The 26319-nt window shown below is 44.3% G+C and overlaps 1 protein-coding gene across 1 annotated transcript in view; it reads left to right on the top strand.

Moving 5' to 3' along the window:
• Positions 1-26319, top strand: part of pkd1b (polycystic kidney disease 1b) — a 228309-nt gene that overhangs the window by 18412 nt on the left and 183578 nt on the right. Inside the window, exons 6-9 of the mRNA XM_060844405.1 lie at positions 5073-5204; positions 10091-10266; positions 12549-12685; positions 14542-18191. Coding sequence (XP_060700388.1) covers positions 5073-5204; positions 10091-10266; positions 12549-12685; positions 14542-18191 — 4095 coding nt within the window. The remainder of the gene's footprint in view (positions 1-5072; positions 5205-10090; positions 10267-12548; positions 12686-14541; positions 18192-26319) is intronic.

Here is a 26319-nt window from a genome sequence, read left to right as displayed (position 1 = left end):
ATATTGTTAGTTGGGCCACAGTTGAAGTTCTGGTTGCTACAGTATAGGAAGGATGTGATCGCACTGGAGAGGGTGCAGAGGAGATTCACTAGAATGTTGCCTGTGTTACATCATGGCAGTGAATGCCTCTGTTAATTAAAATCCAAACACCCAGAAAAGTTTGCCTCACCTCATAATCTCTTAAAATGTGAGGGAGTGAAAGGGCAGTCCTAATTTCCACTATGTAAACAAATATAACAATTTCTTTTCCTAACTGTAATAGTGAACACAAAACAAAACAATTAACAAACTGAACGCTCTTTCCCTTAACTGAATACAATTATTAACATACTGTTCCAATTATTAAACATTACATTAATTTAATGTAATCTCAATCCACACTCTTCTCCACTGCAATTTGGTTGTAATGCAATCTTTCATCTAATGATCTCCCTGGGCTGTCTTCTTTCTTTTTACACGAGTATGTTTTACTGGTGAAGGTAAATATTTGGTAGAGAGTATATCCTAAAATCTTTGAGAGCAAGATGTTAGATGGGCAGTTAGCTCCCTGGCTCCACGGCAGCTGCTCTGCTCAATTTTCAAAATATCCATATTTCTTATACCCCCAACATCATTCCTGGTCATTGGTCCGATGTTGTCAAACTGGGATCTTGGGTTCATGTCACACTACAGGTGACCCCACTGCACTATACACTCTCACGCGCACACTCACACAAGCACACATACACACACATGCTCTCTCACGCACACATATAAGTCTATGGGGTGAATTTGCAGTTGCAATTTGTATTTTCAGATAGAACATAGAAAAATACAGCACAGTACAGGCCCTTCGGCCCTCCATGTTGCGCCAACCAAAGCCTACCTAACCTACACTAGCCCAATAACCTCCATATGCTTATCCAATGCCCGCTTAAATGACCATAAAGAGGGAGAGTCCACCACTGCTACTGGCAGGGCATTCCATGAACTCACAACCCGCTGAGTAAAGAATCTACCCCTAACATCTGTCCTATACCTACCACCCCTTAATTTAAAGCTGTGTCCCCTAGTAACAGCTGACTCCATTAGCGGAAAAAGGTTCTCACTGTCAACCCTATCTAAACCCCTAATCATCTTGTACACCTCCATCAAATCTCCCCTAAACCTTCTTTTCTCCAATGAGAACAGCCCCAAGTGCCTCAGCCTTTCCTCATACGATCTTCCTACCATGCCAGGCAACATCCTGGTAAACCTCCTCTGCACTCGTTCCAATGCCTCCACGTCCTTCCTATAGTATGGCGACCAAAACTGCACACAATACTCCAGATGAGGCCGCACCAGAGTCTTATACAACTGCAACATGACCTCAGGACTCCGGAACTCAATTCCTCTACCCATAAAGCCCAGTACACCATATGCCTTCTTCACAGCACTATTTATCTGGGTGGCAACTTTCAGAGATCTGTGTACAAAATATTCTAGATATATATTCTATTTTGTTCAAAAAGCACACAATTGTTAGGCAGTCAGTCCAAGTGACATTTTATCGATTGCTACTTTTGAAATTGAACCAGTCTGACTCAAGATTGGGATAGAGACAGACTCCAACCTCATACCTTTAATGCATTGTCTGGGCTGAGATGTCACATTTTTGTTATAAAATCTTAAATTATCTCAGGACTGTGACTTGAAAGAAGTTCTGGAGGTTACATATTACACAATAGGTTGCATCAGTTGTATGAACTTTGATCTTTTACTATAAATTCTGTGTCCTATGATCCTGCCCCACTGGCTACCTGATGAAGGAGCAGCACTCCGAAAGCTTGTACATTCAAATAGACCTGTTGGACTATAACCTGATGTGCAATTTCTAACCAGTCCAATACAACACCTCCACATTATTTCTTCCAGTGCTTAAAATATTGACTTAGTAAATCTGGACTCTTATAATTTGACCCATGGCACTTTGGAGTATCACAGATGCAGATGTGGTTCCAAATGGATGTCTCTTGTACTTGAGTACAGGCAGTTCTCCTATAAGCGCATTTACTAAATGCAATTTGGTTGTAATGCAATTTGTGAATTGTGACTTTTTTTTATGAAGCAAACTCCCGTTCACTGTTACATGGTTCCATCCCTGGCGTTAGCTGACCAACAAGACCCAGCCTCAGGATCCTCTGTCTGAAAAATGCAAGTTCAGTCTGTTCAGCTAAAGCAGGAATGCAACCAGCTCTGCAAACCTTTAAACTTAGCTTGAAATTGGGAATTGTAGTCTACATTTAGGAACTTTATTTCAAAGGGGGGGAAATCTTTAAGAGGACTGGACTTCTGTATCGGCATCACATGGTCAGTCGATTCATGCGCTTTCTAGTGAGGAGCTTCATGAAAGGTACAGTGCTGTAGTCAGTGATTTTAATGTTTACTGTATTGTTTCATTAAAATACGGTTTAAGGATTTACTTTAGAGTGTGCTATCCTTTGTGTTAGGTTAACTACTATTTTTGTTTTGATATTTTTGGTGGTTCACCCCAACCCTATTTTTCCCACAGGCCCCATTATTTATATTGCATGATTTTCTATAACACGGTGTCACATGGGAATGCAACTGTCACATTATAGGAGAATTACCTGTAGTACTTTCAGTGTTACTATCATCAAGTATTTTTGTGACTCAGGATCTACATTTACTTGGAGGTAGACTTGATTAAGGTCAATTTGACCGAAAAGCTGATCTTCAGCTAGTCTAGCAAATAGATAATTGATTAATGACAAAGGGTACTGCTCAGCACACAGTATCAGATTAACATCGACCTGTTAAATCAAGATGACTTAACAATCCATCTTCCATTATCACTGTTATGAGAGGTGGGGCCTAATCACTTTCAATTACAGGTTCAAGTACTCCCATCTTGATCAGCCTCTTTAATTCTGCCTCGACATTTGGTCTGATTGCATAAGGCTTTGATCTCATCTTGCAACAATTTGCTTGATTTTCATCCTAGATTTTCAATTTGACACAGATATTTTCCATGTTTCTCAGATCCCCAACGAAAATAATGGCATGTTTCTTCAGAATTTGTGACATGTAAACCTCATAATCTGACAACTACATAAGCCTAGTTGAGTTTAATTTTTTCTTAAACACATTCTTCTTAAAAAAGCTGCAAGATTTCCTTTGACAGTATGTTAGTACAAATTTCAGACTGACTGAATAACTGAAAATTATGCAACCTCTTAAAGGCACCTACTTTGTCTGTGTGTAATGTGTCTCAGTTGCTTCTGGTACCTGAAAGGGTATATTAACGAAACTGCTAACCTTCATTCATACTGGTTAGCATTCAGTAAGGGAGTGACCAGCATTGGTTAGTGTCACTGTTAATAATAGCTTCTCTTCAGACTAACGTCTCAGTTTTTCTTAAGCTTACTTAAGGTTGAGGAAATGCAAGGTAGCTAGGAAAATGGACTGAGGAGAGCCAGTTGTTATGAAGGCATATGGTATTTTGGCTTTCATTAACAGGGGGATTGAGATTAAGAGCCGCAAGGTTTTACTGCAGCTCTGTAAAACCCTGGTTAGACCACACTTGGAATATTGTATCCATTTCTTGTTGCCTCATTATAGGAAAGATGTAGATGCTTTTGAGAGGGTGCAGAGGAGATTTACCAGGATGCTGCTGGATTGGAGGGCTTGACTTACGAAGAGAAGTTGACTGAGCTCATGCTTTTCACACTGGAGAGAAGAAGGAAGAGAGGTCACTTGATAGAGGTGTACAAGGTAATGGGAGGCATAGATAGAGTAGATAGCCAGAGACTTTTCCCCAGGGCAGAAATGGTAGTCATGAAAGGTCATAATTTGAAGGTGAATGGAGGAGGGTATAGGGGAGATGTCAGAGGTAGGTTCTTTAGGTAGGAGTAGGGGCGGCACGGTGGCTCAGTGGTTAGCACTGTTGCCTCACAGCACCAGGGTCCCAAGTTTGATTCCAGCCTTGAGTGACTGTCTGTGTGGAGTTTGCACGTTCTCCCCGTGTCTGCGTGGGTTTCTTCCGGGTGCTCCGGTTTCCTCCCACAGTCCAAAGATGTGCAGGTTAGGTGAATTGGCCATGCTAAATTGCCCATAGTGTTAGGTGTACTTGTCAGAGGGAAATGGGTCTGGGTGGGTTACTGTTCGGTGGGTCGGTGTGGACTTGTGGGGCTGAAGGGTCTGTTTCCACACTGTAGGGAATCTTAAAAACAAAATCTTTACACAGAGAGTGGTGGGTATGTGGAATGCACTGCCAGTGGTAGTGAAGTCAGAGGCATTAGGGACATTTAAGCAACTGCTGGACAAACACATGTACGGCAATAAATAAGTGGTGGTTAGGTTGATAGTAGCTTAAGATAAATGCTCGATACAACATCATGGGCCGAAGTGCCTATATTGTTCCATGTTCTTTGTTTTATGCCGCTTTTGTACCGTGTGGATGTTCTTCGGTTTCTGTACTTTGGCTATATACTTTGTTTCTGTGTCTTCCTCAAACATGCCTGTTTAATGTGCTCATTTTTTGCTGCAGTTTCTGCATACAGCTTCTTTATAACAGTTTTCCAATGCCGTTAAGTTATTCTAAGTTCTTCATTCTTTTGTAATATTTTTACTATAGTGTTTAAGTAAATGGTGTTTTGCTCCACATATTGTTTGACCAGTTGCATTGCATCTGCAACATGGCACTTTACATTTGCTTTAACAATAAGTAAAAGTTAGGGTCCAGGCTATTTCTTAAAATACTTTAAGGGGCATCTGATCTGGGCTATAACAGAAGGAAAGATACAGAGGTATACGGGCCAAGCGCAGAAAAATGGGACTGGTTCAGATTAGGAAACCTGGTCAGCACGAACGAGTTGGACTGAAGGGCCTGTTTCTGCACTCTATTACTCTGTGACTCTGGGCAGGTCATGAAGTGGATTTTTTGATGTGATTTCATTCCCATGGTTGAATAGTAAAGTAGAGGATTTCTCAGAGGTCAGTGGGAAGGGGACGTGATATGGCAGCACAATTAAAGTGATGAGCAGAGGACCCTGTCTAATTCATTACTTTCAGTGACAAGCCTTTCTTTACAGATATTTTCAGCACAGGTTACTCATGGCACCTCTGTCAGTTTCACCTGGGTGATTGACAACCTTGCGCTGTTTGCCTACAGTGGACAAATCTACAAGATGATCTTCAAACGACCAGCAACCTACAGGCTCAAGGTCAGTGTGACAAATGGAGCACCCTGTGCTATCCCTGGCTTGGTGCCAGGAGGGACCCCTTCGCACACACTGAGGCCTGTTTCCTTCATGGGTTGAGAAACATTACCATGTCAGGCCTGCGTGATTCATTATCCCAGGAAAAGATTCAATCTCTACATGCAATCATTTTGTTTCTGTCTCTGTTGTCTCTCTCCCTTTCATGATTAATGACCCCTCTTTCTGACAGTTTTGCCTCCTGCCTCCCAATTTCTGCTGTTAGGTCAATAGATTGTATTAAACCAATCAATGTTACTGTTTCAATTGAGTGAAGATATCCTCTCGTTCTTAGATCTTTTGTTTGTTGCTTCTGAGCATGAATCCTGTTTAGTGTTTGACTCTGCCTCCAGTAAGCAGTCTCGTCACTGTGATGGGCAGTACACAGACTTGGTGGTTAGCACTGCTGCCTCACAGTTCCAGGGACTCCAGTTCAATTCCACCCTTGGGTGACTGTGTGAAGTTTGCACATTCTGTCCATGTCTGTATGAGTTTCCTCCAAGTGCTCCTGTTTCCTCCTACATTCCAGAGATGCGCAGGTTAAGTGGATTTGCCATGCTAAATTGGCTACAATGCCCAAGTATGTGCAGGCTAGGATTTGCCATGGGAAATGCAGATTATTGGGTAGGGGGTGGGTCTGGTGGGATGCTATTCAGGGGCTGGTATGAAGTCAATGGACAGAATGGCCTGCATCCACACTGTAGAGATTCTATAATTCTATGATAATTAGTTGTTTGCAGAGCCAGTCCTTCATTCCCATTGCCCAGATGTGCTCCAGAAACTAGTGTGAGTCTGACTGCCCTTTACTTGCTGTTGTCCTTCATTGAAACTTTGGTCCTCAGACATGCCTCCCAACTGAACTCCTCAGTTTCACTCCAGCCTGTAACTGTACCAATACAGTTATCTGTTATTCTATATCACAACCCTGTGAACACTTCAAATACACTCCAATAACACTTCAATTGCAGTTCAGGTATCCATTATTCTGCATAGAAGTCCTGTAAGCATATTGTTCTGGTAGATTATTGTACAAAATAATGCCAGGAGACTTGAGTACAGGTGAACAATTGTTTATTCCACCAACATATTGATACAAGACTCTGAAATAGAGCTTTGCCCTCAATTTCAATATGTATACATTGTGCACCACGTAGACAGTAAAGTACCATTTCAGAATTTGAGGAGCGCGTTTCTCACACTTTCCAAAATAGCAGGGACACCTAATATTCCTCTTTCTATGCATTTCCCCTCTGCTCCCATTTCCTTTCTCGAGCCTGTGCTGTTCTCACAGCCCGATGGTTCTGTCTGCTGGCACTTTATTCGGCATGGCATGGTGTGATCAACATTCCAGCTTCAGAAAAACTCAAGGGTTGTTGCAAGTTCAGCAATATTGCACTTTTGCAGGATTCTGTGTGTCAGCTACATCAGTTTAATTCGGAAACCTTATAAATCCAGGAAACTAGGAATAAGTTAACAATATAAATAAATCCTTGTTATTAAACTAATGGAATCCACTAATCCTTTCCAATATAATTGCTTAACTCACTTAACCCCAATTAAGACTTTTTTTATTTATCATAAACATTCCTTCCCTCGGTGAATTATTGTTGGGGTAAACTACATCCACATTTTCCCCTCGACATTGTGAAGACTGGTTCTGCTGGGCTGGGTGAATGTCACAAGTGTGTGGTCCACAAGTCTTGTAGACAGGTCAGCTCCATGTTGTGGAACAAGAGACAGAGGTTGCCCTTGTTCCCGTCCTACCTAAAGCTACCATTTATCAAAATTGTGGGGAGGCAGTAGGCTCGTGGTATTATTGCTATACTATTTATCCAGAGATCCAGAGTCCAAATCCAGCAGTGACAGATGGTGGTATTTGAATTCATTAAATAAAATAGGAAATAAGAGCCTAATCATTGAATCCCTACACTGTGGAAGCAGGCCATTCGGCCCATTGAGTCCACACCGACCCTCCGAAGACCATTCCATCCAGACCTCAACCACATATCCTATTCCTGTAATCCTTCATTTCTCATGGAGTCAGGCCTGCATATCCCTGGACACTGTGGTCAAATTCCCATGGCCAATCCACATCTTTGGATTGTGGGAGGAAACCAGAGCACCCAGAGGAAATCTACACAGACATGGGGAGAATGTGCAAACTCTACACAGACAGTCGTCAGAGTGTGCAATCGAACCCGGGTCCCTGGCACTGGGAGGCAGCAGTGCTTAACCCCCTCTGTGCCACCCTGATGATGATCATGAAGCCATTGTCAGAAAAAGGCCATCTGGTTCATTCATGTTCTTTAGGTAAAGAATGCTGCCATCCTTACCTGGTCTGACCCAAATGTGACTCCAAAGGCACAGCAATGTGGTTGACTCCCAACTATCCTCTGGGCAATTAGGAATGCGAAATAAATGCTGGCCTGACCAGTGACGACTACATTCCAAACCTGAATAAACAATAAGATATGTATTGCCACTGTACTTGGGTCAGGATGAAAGAGTGAGGCTGACAATGTGTAACTCTCCCTAATTGTGTGGATTCATGTACAAGGAGAAAGTGAGGACTGCAGATGCTGGAGATCAGAGCTGAAAATGTGTTGCTGGAAAAGCATCCAAAGAGCAGGAGAATTGACATTTCGGGCATGAGAAGGGCTCATGCCCGAAACGTCGATTCTCCTGCTCTTTGGATGCTGCCTGACCTGCTGCACTTTTCCAGCAACACATTTTCAGCTCTGGATTCATGTACAAGTCAAGTTTAGCCTCTTTCTGTCACCTATGATCTATCAGAAATCTGCCAGAAGTCCCTGACGTGAAGGCTTGTGTGAAGTAGCAGTGAGTACAGATTCATTAGTAACTGTAGCTCCCAGTGAACTTGCTCCCAGCTGGCTCAGGTAACAGAATACAGCAGCTCCCTGAGTGACTGAGCAGCTCTTTTCAGGACTCCAGTGCTCAGCACCCTCATGTGGGCAAATGGCTAGAAAAGCTGCCCCAAAGGGTCTGCTTTACCTCCCTGATTGGGCAGCACACGGATCCAATCAATGTGATCCCTAAGTGATCTAGGAACAGAAACTAAGGTGACTTTATCGCCATTACGTGTGTTCGGTCCTGAAGTACCCTCAGAGAACCGGCAGAAGAACTGCTTATTGACAGCAGAGAGCCACTGTTTTCCAAATTGTGGCCCTCAGTGAGGAGTCAGCCCAAGGCAAGCGGTGCACTGTGCATTCTTTTAGCGTATTCATGGAAAAGAAAGAGTTAAGAGTCAAGAGTTGCATTATTTGTCATTTCTACCACATACAACTGACACAGGAAAAATGAGGCAGTGTTCCTCCAGGACCGGGCGGCACGGTGGCACAGTGGTTGGCACTGCTGCCTCACAGCGCCTGTAGACCCGGGTTCAATTCCCGACTCAGGCGACTGACTGTGTGGAGTTTGCACGTTCTCCCCGTGTCTGCGTGGGTTTCCTCCGGGTGCTCCGGTTTCCTCCCACAGTCCAAAGATGTGCGGGTCAGGTGAATTGGCCAAGCTAAATTGCCCATAGTGTTAGGTAAGGGGTAAATGTAGGGGTATGGGTGGGTTGCGCTTCGGCGGGTCGGTGTGGACTTGTTGGGCCGAAGGGCCTGTTTCCACACTGTAAGTCTAATCTAAAAAAAAAGACCAGTGTGCTACATAGACAGCACCAACTACACAATCATACGCAGGGGCAGCATAAAGTGCATAAGAAGTGCAAAACACACAAGACAGCACAGTAATTCCTGACACATCAAGGCAATTGGCACAGTGGTGTACAAATGACAGTGTATTAAAGAATGTTAATTAATAAAGCAACACCAAGTTGGTATAGGTCTTGCTGCCAGTCATCTGATCGGTAAATCACTTCCATAGGGTATTAACAATCATCTGATCACGCGTAAACCCACCTCTCATAGTAACACACAAGCAACCTCATTAGTTCGGAAGCATAGTAAATAGGTGCTGGAGTCAGGTATTTGGCCTTTTGAGCCTATACTACCGTTCAATATGGTCATGCAATTGCAGTATCCCATTCCTGCTTTCTGTCCATAGTCTTGATCCCTTTAGCCACAAGGGCCATGCCTAGCTCCCTCTTGAATCTATCTAATGAACTGGGCCCATTAGCCTCCTGTGAGAGAGAATTCCACAGGTTCACAACCTTTGGAGTGAAGAAATTCTTCCTTATTTCAGTCCTGAATGGCTTACCTCTTATTCTTAGACAGTGGCCCCTAGCTCTGGACATCCCCAACATCAGGAACATTCTTCCCACATCTCGCCCGTTCAGTCAAGAACAAAGAAAGGAACAAAAAACATTATAGCCCAGGAACAGGCCCTTCAGCCCTCCAGGCCTGAGCCGATCCAGATCCTCTATCTAACCCTGTCACCTATTTTCTAAGGATCTGTCTCCCTCTGCTCCCTGCCCATTCATGTACCTGTCTAGATACATCTTAAATGATGCTGTCATGCCTGTCTCTACCACCTCCACTGGCAACGTGTTCCAGCACTCACATAAAGAACTTTCCATACATATCTCCCTTAACCTTTTCCCCTCTCACCTTGAATAGGTTTTACGTGTTTCCAATGTGATCCCCCCTCATTCTTCTAAATTCCAGCAAGTACAAGCCCAGTCAATGCAGTCTTCTGTCATATGTTAGTCCTGCCATTCCAGGAATCAGTCCAGTGTGTATGTATCCCCCCACCGTGCACTTTTGAGAAACCATTGAAATTCCTCAATTAAATTCCAGCCTGTAACTTAGTCAAAGTATCCATTACATTAACTCCCCCAAACCTCTTTCCTGGATTCTAGCCTGTAACATTTTACTGTGTTTTTTTTACAGTTAATGGCAGTGAATCCTGTGAGCAAGCAGAGCATAGAAACTGAGTTAGTAGCTGACACCATGCACCCTCTAACAGATCCACAGTTTATTCATCTGTCCAGCATACTTCTTGTTGACACACCTCATAAATTCACCTTCAGGATCATGGTGGATAGCTTAGCAGAGGTCATATTCCGGTGAGTGGTATCTACATCATATTTTGGCATTGTGTGCATTTCTGCGTCTGTGTAGCTATGCATGAATGTTTGCATGTGTTAGCTATATGGATTTTTTTGTATGTGTGCTCAAATGCAGGTGCTTGCATGTATGTGTATATGTGTGTAACCTGCTCCGCCACTCAGTTAGATCATTGCTGATCTTCTATATCAACACCACTTCCTTGCACTATCCCCATGCTAACCCGATATCCTTTGATATTATTAGTCTTCAAGAATCTTATCAATTTCTGTCCTGAATTTGCTTATTGGTTCAGCTTGCACAACCCTTCATCTCAGTCCTAAATAGCTGACCACTTTATCCTAAGATCACCAGTCAGGATAAAAAAAACCTACCCATGTCTGCTCTGTTAGACATTGTGAAAATGTTGTAAGTTCAAGTTCACCATCTGACTAGGTTGATTAGGAAAATATCTATATGCAATCACCTGTTATTTTTAAAACACTGGAGAATACATACCAAATTTTTCCTTATGAACCAATCTTACCATCGAGTGAATTAATTTGGTGAACTTGTGTTGTGTTCCTCAAATTACTAACTATATTTGTTATTTGTTAGATAAGGAGATCAAAACTGTACTCAGTGCTCCAGATACATTCTCACTAAGGCTGTACGCAACTGTAGAAAGTGAGGACAGCGGATGCTGGAGATCAGCATTGAGAATGTGGTGCTGGAAAAGCGCAGCAGCTCAGGCAGCATCTGAGGAGCAGGAGAATCGATGTTTTGGGCATAAACCCTTCATCCGGAAACCTGACAGGCTGCTGCCTGACCTGCTGTGCTTTTCCAGCACCACATTCTTGACTCTGTATACAACTGCAGCAAGACATCTTTGCTCCTATACTCATGCTACAGTTTAATACTGTCACACATACAAACACCCTCAGGAAAGGTGGAGTTGAGAGAACAGTTCACTCTTACTGGTAATAACCAGAAGATCATCCACCAATGTTGTTTCAGGATTTTCTTGAAAAAATTGATTTTCTGCAGGCAGTCACATTTATAGTCATCAGGAGGTCAGTTTGCTGTATTAATGGCTTCACTATATCATCGACCTCATGATGATACAGTCAGTTCTTAAGGCATAAATGTTGCTACCCTTCCTCCTTAAACACCTTTCTGCAGATGTTTAAAGAATAATTAGGGAGACAAAAATGGTTGCCCTGCATTGATTTGATTTAATTTAATCTATTGTTGTCACATGTACTGAGATATCGTGAAAAGTATTGTTTTGTGTGCTATCCAGACAAATCATTCTTTATATAAGCACTGCGGCCTTACAGAGCCAGGGACTTAGATTTGACTCCAGCCTTGGGTGGCTGTTTGTATGGAGTTTGCACATTGTCTGCATTGGGTTTCCTCCGGATGCTCCGGTTTCCTCCCACAGTCCGAAGATGTGCAGGTTAGGTGAATTGGCCAAGCTAAATTGCCCATAATGTTCAGGGATGTGTAGGTTAGGTGCATTAGTCAGGGGAAATATAGAACAATAGAGTTGGGGAATAGGTCTGGGTGGGTTACTCTTTGGAGAGTTGCTATGGACTTGTTGGGCCAAATGCCTGTTTCCATACAGTAGGGATTCAGTGATTCTACATCAGTGTAATAGAACAGAATACAGAATACAGAATGTAGTGTTACAGCTACAGAGAAGGTGCAGAGAAAGATCAATTCTAATATATGAGGGATTGGTTTATAATGATAACAGCAGGGAAAAAAGCTGTTCTTAAATCTGTTGGTATGTGTTTTCAAACTTTTGTATACTCTGCCTGATGGAAGAGGGTGAAAGAGCATATAATTGGGGTGGGAGGTGTATTTGATCATGCTGTCTGCCTTCCCTTGGAAGTGGGAAGTATAGACAGAGCCAATGGAAGGAATGCTGGTTTTGTGATGGATTGGGCTGCATTCACAACTCTCAAATTTCCTGCGGTCTTGGGCAGGTCTTGGGTTTGTGGGTTTTCACAGTTCTGTTTCCCCAAATATTGCCCTTTTGAAACAGTGAGGCAGTGTTGAATTATCTGATCAAGTCAGATGACTTTGGACAACCATATTTTGCAGTACATCATTGTCTATTATGAAACATCAGTTCCAAAGGATTCCATACTAAGTATAGATCATGTTTTGAATATGAAATGCCTTTGCTGCATGTGACAATGGTTGGATGGTTGAGAATGGGTGTTTTAAATATGTTGGTGAAGTTGGCAATCTGTATATGTTCTCTGTTCAGTTACTTTGCATTGTTCTTAATCAGGTGGAACTTTGGAGATGCGAGTACCACAATAATGCATTCCAAGTGTCCTCCACACAACGCTGACCCGTCTGAGTCAGACCCAAGGACCATGACCATCATAGTGCAAGATCAAATGACCTGGGTATACTCTCAGCCTGGTAAGATACAGCTCGAAAATATCCTTTCATCAGGAATGAAGGCAGGGAGCCTCCGGGGTGGAGAGATAAATGGGAGGGGTGGGGGGCGGGAAGCTGGGGAGAAAGTAGCAAAGACTACAGTAGGTGAGTGGGGGTAGGGATGAAGGTGATAGGTTAGAGGTCTCCTCAACATTGGGAAAACTGGACGTCTTCTTGCAGAGCGTTTTAGGGAACATCTCTGCGATACCCGCACCAGTCAACCCCACTGCCCCGTGGCGCAACATTTCAATTTCTACTCTGCTGTGGACATGCAGGTCCTGGGCCTCCTCCACTGCCAGTCCCTCACCACCTGATGCCTGGAGGAAGAACGCCTCATCTTCCACTTCAACCCCAGGGCATCAATGTGGACTTCCCCAGTTTCCTCATTTCCCCATCCCCCACTTACCCCGTTCCAACCTTCCAGCTCAGCACTATCCTCATGACCTGTCCTACCTGTCAATCTTCCTTCCCACCTGTCCACTCCACCCTCCTCTCTGACCTATCACCTTCGTCCCCACCCCACCCACCTATTGTATTCTTTGCTAGCTTCTCCCCAGTCCCACCACCTTCCCATTTATATCTCCACCTCGGAGGCTCCCTGCCTTCAGTCCTGATGAAGGGCTTTTCCCTAAAACGTCGATTTTCCTGCTCTTCGGATGCTGCCTGACCGGCTGTGCTTTTCCAGCACCACTCTAATCTAGACTCTGATTTCCAGCATCTGCAGTCCTCACTTTTGCCTCAAAAATATATTTGTCCAGAAATCTGATTTTTAAATATAGTTCTACAGGATGATACATTTGCACCATTTGAAAAAACACTGAGTCTGTATAGTTACACAGTAAGTGATCCTTACTTTACTGAACAAACAATGATGCTACAATTACCCAGTGAGTGATTCTACCATAACCCTGTGGAATAAACACTAACTCTGTACAGTTACACAGTGAGTGATCCTCACCCTGCTGAAAAAAACACTGACTGTACAGATACACACTGAGTGAGCCTTACCCTGAATCATGGAGCAGTAGAAAGTGATGACTGCAAATGCTGAAGATCAGGATCGAGAGTGTGGTGCTGGAAAAGCACAGCAGGTCAGGCAGCATCCGAGGGGCAGGAGACTTGACATTTCAGACATGAGCCCTTCATTCCTGATGAATGTCGATTCTCCTGCTCCTTCGATGCTGAATAATGCTAACAGTGTGGGTTCAATTCCAGCGTTGGCTGGAGATACTCATTCTGTCCCCTTGACAATTCTTTTGGAAAGTGAAAAAGCCACGGCATTTCAGTCATTATCCATTGGTTTGTAATCATTTTCCTGTCTCTCCCTGCTTGTCTCTGTCTGTTTTTTGGTAACAATTCCTCTCTTTTCCTCTTGGTCTTTCTCACTGTCCCAGTCTCTATCTCCTACTCTGTCTATCTCTTTCCCAATCTCCCTCTTTCTCTTTCTTACTCTCTCTGCCTATCTCTCTTACCTTTGACACTGCATCCCTCTCTGTCTTTGTCACTCTCTTGTCCCAACCTCTTTCAATCTTTCTCTCTCTTTCTCTCTGTCTACCTCTCTTTCATTCAGTATGGCTCTGGCTTTCTCCCTTTGCCTGTTTCTCCCATACACTTATTCCCTTTTCTTGTGGTCCATCTCTGACTTGCATGTTGTGTCACATGTTTCCTTTGTTTACTTTCTCTATTTCTCGCTCTTTCCCTCCTTCTGACTGTGTTTGCTCTCCATTCTCATGTTCTCCCAGATCACCAAGGGTAGTTTCTCAGCTGTAGGGGTGGTGGTGTGAGAAATGTATGATGTCAGAAGCAACAGTATTAAATATATTCTTCTGTCTCTCTAGGTAACTACATTTTGGAAGTGGAGTGTATTGCTCAGTGGAGTCGCATTAGGCAGAGTCATTCTGTGTATGTCCGCTACCCCTTGACAGAACTGAGCTGTGCACAGATGCCAGAGCACCCTCATACTGATGGAGTCGTTGTGTTTGAAGCCTACCCTCAGCCGAACTCTTACGGGATATTCTACACTTGGAACTTTGGTGATGGAGCTCCTGTTGTTGTGGTGACAAGCTCCACCGTGCAGCATAGGTTTAAAATGGGAGGAATTTACAATGTCACACTCCAGGTCAATAATACAGTCAGTGCAATGAGTTCCTATCTCATGGTTACAGTGGAGGAAAAGATTACATGCCTCAAGGTGACAACCAGTGAGCGCAGTGAGCTGGGTTCGACAATATCGGTTCATGCAGAAGCAAGAAGTGGCACAAACATTCTGTGGGCCTTCAGTATGGGGGATGGACACACCTTTGGAAATCTAACAATTGATACCATTTCTTACAAGTACCCAGTGGAAGGGAGTTATACCATCACGGTAACTGGAAGGAACATGGTCAGCTCTGCCAATCAGTCGGTTGTTGTGGAGGTGCATGCACTGAAGGTGCTGGCTGTCAAACCAACAGGATGCTTGGTCTCGGGAAGTAATACCTCCTTCCTGGTTCAGGTATCCAGCACAGGGAATGAGACTCGGTACCGCTGGAGTTTCGGAGATGGAAGCCCAGCTCTGGTGGTCCGAGGCAGTTCCGGGGCCTATCACACCTATACCATGACTGGGAACTACACAATCACCATCACCGTCACCAGCCCCTTTAACACCACATCCTACCAGGCTGCCATCTATGTACAGGCACCCATCCACTCTGTCCAGCTCTTGGTCAGGAACCCATACGTACGGTTAAAAGACCCAGTTCAGTTTGTGGCCAAGGTGGACCCGGAGGAGAGGGAGCAGCATCCTTACCAATACCACTGGAATTTTGGGGTGCCAGGGCCTCCTATTTCTGGCTGTAGGGAGCAGACCGTTGTCTATGATAAGGTTGGTATCTATTTGGCTGCGGTCACTGTGAGTAACCATGTTGACCATCAAAGTAGTTCCTGCTCAGTGACTGTTCAGGAAAGTGTTGGGGACTTCACAATTCATCATGAGGGTCTGGCCCAGGAGGCTCTCTCCCTGAACAAGACATATGTATTTCATCTCAATGGTGCCTCAGGCACCAATGCCACCTTCCACTGGGACTTTGGTGATGGTACTACTAGGACACAGGGCCAGCAGATATCTCACATTTATCGGACATGTGGACGGTTCACCGTGACTGTGGTGGGGGTAAATCTGGTCAGTCACCTGGAGAGGTTCCTGAATATTCATGTCATCACACCCATCAGCCAGCTGAATGTCAGTGCTGACCAGCTGGCGGTGGAAACCGGGAAGAGTGTCATCTTCACTGCTTCCCTGTCTGCAGGGGAACAAGTTGTCTTCTTTTGGGCAGTATGTGGAGACTGTGTCCTACACCATGGATCATCTAGTTTCAAACACAGCTTCCTGGAGCCTGGCACTTACAGAGTGGTGGTGACAGCAAGAAATGAGGTGAGTGAAGAAACAAAAATGGTCACTGTTCAGGCTGAAGAAAGGATCCAAGATGTGACGATAAACACTGGAGATCTGATTCACGGAAACTACTTTGCTGCCAAGGAGATTTGTATACTGCGTGCACACGTGGCATTGGGCTCAAATGTGTCCTATGAATGGACCATTAGGCAAGGCCAAGTTGTGGTTGCTGTAGGTCAAGGGTCAGTCATGATGTTTCAACCAGAGGTAGCTGGGGATTACTGGTTAGTGGTATTGGCCAAAAATGCTATTGGAGAAGTCAGCCAAAGTGAACAGATCTCCGTATTGGAGCGTATCAGTGGGGTGAAGGTTACTTCAACACCATGCAATGTAGCCACAGGGCAACCAGTTCAACTAAGCATCACAGTCACCTCTGGGACTGATTTACTGTATGAATGGTTCATTGAAGGAGCTGAAAATCATCTCAAGACCAGCATCTCCTCACTTTCCTATGTTTACTCAACAGCAGGAACCACTGTGGTAAACGTGACTGTCCACAACAAGCTAGGGAATGCTCAGAGCTCCCTTGTTTTAACAATCCAAGAGCCTGTCTATGAAGTGAGCTACAATGTGCTAAGTGCGGCACCCCCTTTTTACTTGCAGACTAATGCTATCACTCACCTGAAGGGCTTTGCAGGCAGAGGTACTGCTATCTTTTGGGAATGGTGCCTGCTGAGCCCAGTGGGCACCCAGTCTTGGCATGGCCGTGAGATCAATCATACATTCAGCACAGCAGGAGTGTACCAACTCACCCTCAACGCTTCCAATGGAGTTAGCTGGCAGTCAGTACACCATAATCTCACCGTGCAAGACAGTGTCACCGGGCTTGTCATCGAGATGGACAAGACAATTGTTAGGGTTGGTGAACCAGTGACATTTACCCTTCATGTCCAGCAGGGCAGCATGGTGCGCTACTTCCTGAATTTCACCACTTTGCGCACACAGTTCTCACTACATGAGGACACTTACAAGGTGGCATTCCCTTCGGTAGGACAGCAGAATGTTACCGCGACAGCATGCAATGAAGTCAGCAGTGAGACCCGGTCTGCCTCCCTGGAGGTACTGGAAGAGGTCACTGGGCTTTACTTGGTTAATTGTTGTCAGTCTGCTGTGGAGGCCAACCAGGAGATGATGCTCACCGCGAGGGTACACACAGGGACAGGTGTGAAGTACAGGTGGCACCTCCACCTGCCAGGCTTACCTGATCAGCATGGCTCAGGGTCAAGCATTATCTACACCCCACAGAGCACAGGCAAGCTAACTGTCCATGTGGAGGCTATTGGACAGTTTGGTGCCCTTTCACTCACTGAGTGCACTCAAGTTCAACTCCCCGTGTCAGTGGTAGACAAGCTCTGGAGTGACAATGTTGATCCATTTGTGGAACAGGCTGTGACATTTCAGGTGGTGCTAGTGGGGGGCACGGATGTTGGATACCTCTGGAACTTTGGCGACTCACCTGAGACATATACCAGCCAGAATGGCACTATTCAGCATAGGTATAAGACTGCTGGTTTGTACACTGTAGAGGCCAAAGCCTTCAATGACATTAGCTCTGCAGTTGTTCACCTGGCGATCATTGTGCGGCAGCCTGCTTGCTGGGCTCCTGAAGTCAGATTGGTCAAACCACCACCTACCATCATCCGGGCACGAGCAAGCTACTTTGAGGCTAAAGTGGACTTGAGGGGCTGCACAGTGTACCAGGCTCACTACCACTGGGAGCTGTTTGAGGGCACCAGATGCCATGGGTCAGCCAGAGTGCACCTCAGCACAGTGGATACTGGCAAACCCATCCTGGCCTTGCCAAAATTGGCACTGCCTCTAGGTGCACATTGCTTGCAGTTCACAGTGGACCTTGTTAGCACACCATTGAGTCAGAAAGTGGCAGCAGTGATCCATGTGGTACAGAGTAAGCTGCTGGCCATTATCAATGGAGGATCAGAGAGAACATGGGCCAGTCACCAGGATCTGGTACTAGATGGATCCAAATCCTATGATCCGGATGTTGAGAAGGAGGAGGAGGCTTTTCTGTCTTATCGCTGGGCTTGTGAAGCTGAGGTAAGTGCTAATCCCCACATTTCCTTCACAAAATCATGGAAGAGGTCTCTTTAAGGAAGGCCATTTGGCCAGTGGAGTATGTACCCCTTCTTTCAAACAGAAATTCAATGAATTTTACTTTACTGCTCTTTCCCCATAGTCCTGTAGACTCTCTCCCTCAGGAATTCACCTAACTCTGTCTCTGAAAGATACAATCAGGATCTATCAACCCATGATGCAGTCTAACTCCTAACCGTTCACAGAAACTTTCCGTGCAATATTGGCTGGATGGAGACACGAGTAAAATGGTGGCAGTGCTACAATAGCTGGTTCATCATGCTTCCTATTTGCAGCTCCATAACCATAGAAACCCCTGGATGAGGTATTAAAACTGTGCAATCAGAGGAAAGAGTTTGAAAAATTTCCTTGCTAGCCTCTTAGGCAATCAAAACCAAATCACACGGGCCAAGTGTACTCAAATGTCACTTAGCTTCTGTCCAATGTGTTCTCTGGCCCACTCAGAAATAGGTGGAATATTGGATATTTTGGGTGAGAAGGCAGACCTTAGAAATTATAGAAGCAGAGATATTTACAACAGAGAAGGCCATTCGATCCATCATGTTGTCCATCAACAGCTGAAAAGCTGTCCGACCTACTCCCGTTTTCTGGTTCTTGTTTTATTGCTCTCTAGGTCCTGGCGCCATCCAAATATATTTAAATGTGATCAGGTTTCTGCTTCTATTACCCATTCAGGCAGTGTGTTCCAGATCCTACCAACCTATAGGTGAAAAATTACTAACTCGGATCTTCTCTAAACTTTCTGCCTTTCACTATAAATCTCTGCTCCCTCAACCATGATGAATAGGTCCTATCTACTTGTTCTATTCAAACCCTTCACAATTTTGTACATTTCAATTTCCACTTGGCTGCCTTTGTTCCAAAGTTCATAATCCCAACAATCTCTTCTCATAACTATCATTCTTCAGTCCAGGCAACATTTGCATTAATCTCCTCTTCACCTTCTCTAGTGTCATCACATTTTTCATTACCATAGTGACCAGAATTATACACACAACATCAACCATTCTAACATGACCTCCCTTAAATTCTATCCTTCAGCTAATAAAAATAAGGATCCCATGTGTCTTCTTGATCACCTTGTCAGCCTGTGCAGCCACCCTCACAGGTCTTGGATGTACACTGAAATGTCCCTCTGCTTCTGTACAGTTCTCAGTATCCAAACCCCTTGGTGTATTTCCCTGCCTTGTTAGTCTTTCATTATCTCATACTTATCCAGAATGAAATCCATTTAGTACTGCTCTGTCTGCCTAACCAGTTCATTGTTATATTTCTAAACTTTACACCTTAATTCATCATTGCAAACCACACAACCATCATCTACATGATTTCTAATATCTCACTCTGCACAGAAATGCAAAACACTGGACAATGCCACAGAGTGAAACGGATACAGTACTGAGCCCTGTACAATTCCATTGGAAGCAGTCTTTCAGTCACCAAATAATCCAAATAGTTTTCACTTCCCTCCACTGAGCCATTTTTGGATTGGAATTCACTTTACCCTCTGAACAATACTTTTTATTCATCCATGGGATGTGGGCATCACTGACTACACTAGTAATTAATACACAAAAGGTAGTTAAGAGTCTCCACATTGTTGTGGGTCTACAGTCACCTGCAGGTTAGTCTAAGTAAGGATGGCAGTTTCCTTCCCTCTACGACATTAGTGAGCACATCAGTTTTTGCTGACAATCGACAATAGATTCATGGCCATCATTAGATTTATATTGAGTTCGAATTCCATCACCTGCCATGGATCCACAGAATATTACCTGGGTGTCTGGATAACAGCTGAAAATGTGTTGCTGGAAAAGCGCAGCAGGTCAGGCAGCATCCAAGTAACAGGAGATTCGACGTTTTGGGCATAAGCCCTTCTTCAGGAATCATTTTCCTGTTCCTTGGATGCTGCCTGACCTGCTGTGCTTTTCCAGCAACACATTTTCAGCTCTGATCTTCAGCATCTGCAGACCTCACTTTCTCCTGTCTGGATAACAGTCCAGTGGTATAACCACGAGGTCATCGACTCCCCTAAATAGGACCTAATAGGACCTCATCAGATGTTTTGTTGAAATCCATGTGCACATGTTAATTGCACTACCGTCTTGGTCTCATCACAAAAATCTCAAGCAATATTTTCAGACAAACCTTTCCTTTCACAAAGCTGCGCTGACTTTTTAAAAAAATTCTCTTGTGAGACGTGGGTGTCTCTGGCTGGGCCAATACTTAACGCCCATCTCTCATTTCCTTTGAGAAGATGGTAGTGAGCTGCTTTCTTAAACAGCTGTAGTCCATGTGGTGTAGATTGACCCAAGTTTACTTCAATATTCAGAAAATGATCTCTACTTTAAAGTGTGTTGTAGGAAATAGGGCTTATGCCCGAAACGTCGAATTTCCTATTCCTTGGATGCTGCCTGACCTGCTGTGCTTTAACCAGCAACACATGTTCAACTGTAGGAAATAGAACCAGTCTGACTCAAAATTGGAATAGAGACAGACTCTAACCTCACACCTCTAATGCATTGTCTGAGCTGAGATGTCACTTTTTAAAATAAAATCTAAAGTTATCCTGGGAATGTGACTTGAAAGAGGTTCTGGGATTTACATTTTAATGAATCGAAACCTGCAACCCATTCTAAAGATGAAAGACTTAACAGGTTTATTCAATATATTGTATCAGTTACATGATACTATGATCTAATGCTGTAACTACTGTGTCTTACGTTCCTGTCCCACCAGCTATCTGACAAAGGAGCGGCACTCCAAAAGCTAATACTTCCAAATAAACCTGTTGGATATAACCTGATGTTATGAGATTTTTTTTAACTTTGAAGTGAACATACATGCTTTCAACTTTGTAACATCAGCATCTGTGTAGAGAAATCAGAGTTAATGTTTCAGATCACGTGACTCTCCTCAGAACTGATGGTAACTGGGAAAATGTCAGTTTATGTATAGAAGATAAGCTGGGAGGAGGGAGTAAGGAGTAAATGATAGGTGGGGATAGAACCCAAAGAAATAGAAGAACAGTTGGACCAACAAAGGAATGAATAACTGGGCAGCATGATGCCTCAGCGGTTAGCACTGCTGTCTCACAGCGCCAGGGACCCGGGTTTGATCCTGCCTCAGTTGACTGTGTGGAGTTTGCACATTCTCTCCGTGTCTGCATGGGTTTCCTCTGGGTGCTCCGGTTTCCTCCCACAGTCCTGCAGGTCAGGTGAATTGGCCATGCTAAATTGCCCATAGTGTTAGGTGTGTTAGTAAGGGGTAAATGAAAGGGAATGGATCTGGCAGGATTACTCTTGGGAGGATCGGCGTGGACATGTTGGGTCAAATGGCTTGTTTCTATGCTGTAGGAAATCTAATCTGAAAAAAATAACAACCTGGCTAGAAGGATGAATAACTATTAATGGGGATTGTTCGTAGCTTTCAATGGGTTGAGTGTAATAGCAGACTATGTGTTAGCAAGACATGGGGGTTGGGTAATGACATTTGGGAGCTCAAGCCCTAAAGTTATTGAACTTGATATTGAATCCATAAGACTGCAGGGTCCCCAAGTGGAAAATGAGGTGCTGTTCCTCCAGCTTCCAGATGTCGGCCAAGGTACAGGGTGGGGTTTTACAGTTGCAGGGAACTAGAAGCTCAGGGTCTTGTTTGTGGACAGAGCATAGATGTTCTGTGAAGCGGTCACCCAGTCTATGTTTCATTTCCCCAACAAGTGCAGTTGACTAGAGTACGTGAAGTGTAGGTAAAGCACTGCTTCAGCTGAAAGATGTGTTTGGACCCTTGGCTACTGAGGAGGGAGGAAATAAATATTCATATGCTAAGCATTCTGAGTTTGCAGAGGAAGGTGCCACGAGGCTACGGAGAGCTATTGGGAGTGAAGGAAGATTGGACCAGGGTGTCACAGAGGATATAATTTCTGCAGAAGGCTGACATAAAGGGGAGGCATACAGGTTACACTGCACAGGATGTGTGTGAAACAAAATCAACATTAACAAAATCAACAGTATTTGAAGTTAGAGAGTCTGCTTATCAGTCTAACGACAGGGAAGAAACTTTCATTAACCTATTGGTGCATGTGTTCAACTTTCTGTATCTTCTGCCTGACGCAAAAAATGTGTTTTAGTTGAAAAATGGGGCACTGGAAAAGCACAGCAGGTCAGGCAGCATCTGAGGAGCAGGAGAGTTGGCATTTTGAGCATAAGCCCTTCATCAGGAATGCATTGCTGGGGTGGGAAGGCTCTTTAATGATGTTGGCAGCCTTTCCACAGCAGCGGGAAGTGTCAATGGAGTCCATGGATAGGACATTGGCTTCTGTGATGGTCTTGGCTGTCCACACCACCTTCTGTACTTACAGACCTGGGCAGAGCAGTTGCCATAGCAGACAGTCAGTGTGCTTTATATGGTACATCTGTAAAAGTTGTAGCCTCATAGAGTCATAGAATCCTCCAGCATGGAGACAAGCCATTTGGCCCAAATCACTCCATGTCGACCAAAATGTCCATCCATGCTAACCCCATTTCCCTGCACTTGGCCATAGTCTTCTAATTCTTTTCTATCCATGTTTTTGTCTAAATGCCTTTTAAGTGTTCTTCATGCACCCGCCTCAACCACTTCTGCTGGCAGCTCATTCCATATGCATAACACCCTCTGTGTAAAAAAAGTTGACCCTCACGTTACGTTTTATTCTTTTCCCTCTAACATTAAATTGATGCCCTCTAGTTCTCTATTCCCCAATCCTGGGAAAAAGACTGAGTGTGTTCCCCTACATGATTTTATACACTTCTGTGCTTGAAAGAAAAAGGTCCTAACTTTTGTAATCTCTCCCTATAACTTAGACCATTGAGTCCTGGCAATATCCTTGTGAATTTCTTCTGCACTCTTTCCAGTTTAATAACATCATTGGTAACAAGGTGACAAAACTCAACACAATGCTCCAAGTGTGGGCTCACCAGCGCACTGTACAACTGCAACATAACTTCCCAACTTCTGTACTCTGTTCCCTGACTGATGAAGGCCAGTGTGCCAAAAGCCGCCTTCCCTGCCCTGTCTACCTGTGACTCCACTTTCAGAGAACTGTGTATTGAACTCCAAGGTCCCTCTGTTCCACTACACTCCTTAAGGCCCCATCATTCACCATGAAACTTCTACCTTACTTTGACTTTCCAAAATGCAAGACCTCACACTTATCTATACTAAACTCCATTTGCCACTTGTCAGCCCACCTTCCCACGATACCACCTATTTTAGTGTCATCTGCAAACTTACTAATCATACCTGTACATTCTCATCCAAATCATTGATATAGATAACAAACAGTAATGGGCCCAGTAGACCACGAGTCAAAGACGTCTAGTCCTACAAACATCCTTCCACTTTCACCTCTACTTCCTATCATCACCAATTTGCCAGCTCCCCCCGGATTCCATGTGATCTAACTTTCCAGAGTAGCCTGCTATGTGGTATCTTATCAAAGGCCTCACTGAAATTCATATAGACTACATCTACTGCAATGCCCTTGTCAACCTTACTGGTCACTTCATCAAACAACTTTAACAAATTTGTGAGGCATCATCTCCCACATACAAAGCCATGCTGATTACTCCAAATCAAACCCTGTCTTTCTGAATCTGCTCAAGTAACTTACCCACAACAGATGTTAAGCTTACTGATCTGTAATTCCCAGGATTTTCTTTGCAGCCCTTCTTGAATGAGGGCATAACATTTGCTACCCTCCAGTCTTCCAGGACCTCACCTGTGGCAATTGTTGATGTAAAAATATCAGCCAAGATCCTGAGGGACATGCTGAATTTCCTAAGCCCCCTGAAGAAGAAGAGGCGCCATTGTGCCTTCTTTACCGTTGTGTCTATGTGGGAAGTCTGGGCAGGTTGTCAGTTACCGTCACTCCTAGGAACATCATATAGTTGGCAGTGTGTCTTCCTCCTTTCTTCCTGAAGTCAACGATCAGTTCTTTTGTTATCCTACATTGAGAGAGAGGTTGTTATCGTTACATGACAACACCAAGCCCTCCATCTCCTTTGATTCATTGTTGTTTGATAGCCAGTCTATGATAGAGGTGTCATCAGCAAACTTGTAGACTGTTTGTTTGGAATTTGGCTACATGGTTGTGGGTGTACAGGGAGTACAATAGGGGGCTGATAAGGCATCCTTGGGGGTCTCCAGTGTTAAGTGTTATCATGGAGGAGGTGCAATTGTTGATCTTCACTGATTGCAGTCTATGGGTCAGGAAGCTCAGGATCCAGTTGTGGAGGGTGGAGCCAAGACCTACATCTCAGAATTTTGAGATTAGCCAGGAGAGGTTAATGGTGTTAGAACATAGAACATAGAACATAGAAAAATACAGCACAGTACAGGCCCTTCGGCCCTCAATGTTGCGCCGACCGAATCCTACCTAACCTACACTAGCCCAATAACTTCCAAATGCCTATCCAATGCCCGCTTAAATGACCATAAAGAGGGAGAGTTCACCACTGCTACTGGCAGGGCATTCCATGAACTCACAACCCGCTGTGTAAAGAATCTACCCCTAACATCTGTCCTATACCTTCCACCCCTTAATTTAAAGCTATGTCCCCTTGTAACAGCTGACTCCATTAGCGGTAAAAGGTTCTCAGTGTCTACCCTATCTAAACCCCTAATCATCTTGTACACCTCTATCAAATCTCCCCTAAACCTTCTTTTCTCCAATGAGAACAGCCCCAAGTGCCTCAGTCTTTCCTCATATGATTTTCCTACCATACCAGGCAACATCCTGGTAAACCTCCTCTGCACTCGTTCCAATGCCTCCACATCCTTCCTATAGTATGGCGACCAAAACTGCACACAATACTCCAGATGAGGCCGCACCAGAGTCTTATACAACTGCAACATGACCTCAGGACTCCGGAACTCAATTCCTCTGCCAATAAAGCCCAGTACACCATATGCCTTCCTCACAGCACTATTTACCTAGGTGGCAACTTTCAGAGATCTGTGTACATGGACACCAAGATCCCTCTGCTCATCCACACTACCAAGTAGCCTACCATTAGCCCAGTAATCCATCTTCTTGTTACTCCTACCAAAGTGAATGACTTCACACTTAGCTACATTGAATTCCATTTGCCACCTTTCTGCCCAGCTTTGCAACTTGTCTATATCCCGCTGTAACCTGCCACATCCTTCCTCACTATCCACAACTCCACCGACTTTTGTGTCATCCGCAAACTTACTCACCCAGCTTTCAAGCCCCTCCTCTAGATCATTTATAAAGATAACAAAAAGCAATGGTCCCAAAACAGATCCTTGAGGTACACCGCTAGTAACTGCACTCCAAGATGAACCTATACCATCAACTACTACCCTCTGTCTCCTTCCAGCCAGCCAATTTCTAATCCAAACCTCTAATGCACCCTCAATGCCATACCGCCGTAGTTTTTGCATTAGCCTACCATGGGGTATCTTATCGAACGCCTTACTAAAATCCATATACACAACATCTACTGCTTTACCTTCGTCCACCTCCTTAGTCACCTGCTCAAAGAACTCAATAAGGTTTGTGAGGCACGACCTGCCCTTCACAAAACCATGCTGACTATCCTTGATCACGTTATTCCTATCCAGATGTTCATAAATCTTATCCCTTACAATTCTCTCTAAGACTTTGCCCACCACAGAGGTCAGACTCACTGGCCTATAGTTACTCGGGCTATCCCTACTCCCCTTCTTGAACAAGGGGACCACATTCGCCATCCTCCAGTCTTCTGGTACTATTCCCGTTGACAATGACAACATAAAAATCCAGGCCAATGGCTCTGCTATCTCCTCCCTAGCTTCCCAGAGGATCCTAGGATAAATGCCATCAGGCCCAGGAGACTTATCTATTTTCATCCTTTCCAGTATTCCCAAAACCTCTTCCCTACATACTTCAATGTCATCCATTCTAATCACTTGTGACTCAATATTCACACCAGCAACAGTGTCCTGTTCCTGAGTGAATACTGACGAAAAGTATTGATTTAGTGTCTCTCCAATCTCCTCCGCCTCCACGCACAACTTCCCACTACTA

Source organism: Hemiscyllium ocellatum, chromosome 25, assembly GCF_020745735.1.
Source record: "Hemiscyllium ocellatum isolate sHemOce1 chromosome 25, sHemOce1.pat.X.cur, whole genome shotgun sequence".
Classification (NCBI taxonomy): domain Eukaryota; kingdom Metazoa; phylum Chordata; class Chondrichthyes; order Orectolobiformes; family Hemiscylliidae; genus Hemiscyllium; species Hemiscyllium ocellatum.
The sequence above is the reverse complement of the archived record's forward strand: the minus strand, read 5'-3'. Positions and strand labels throughout refer to the sequence as shown.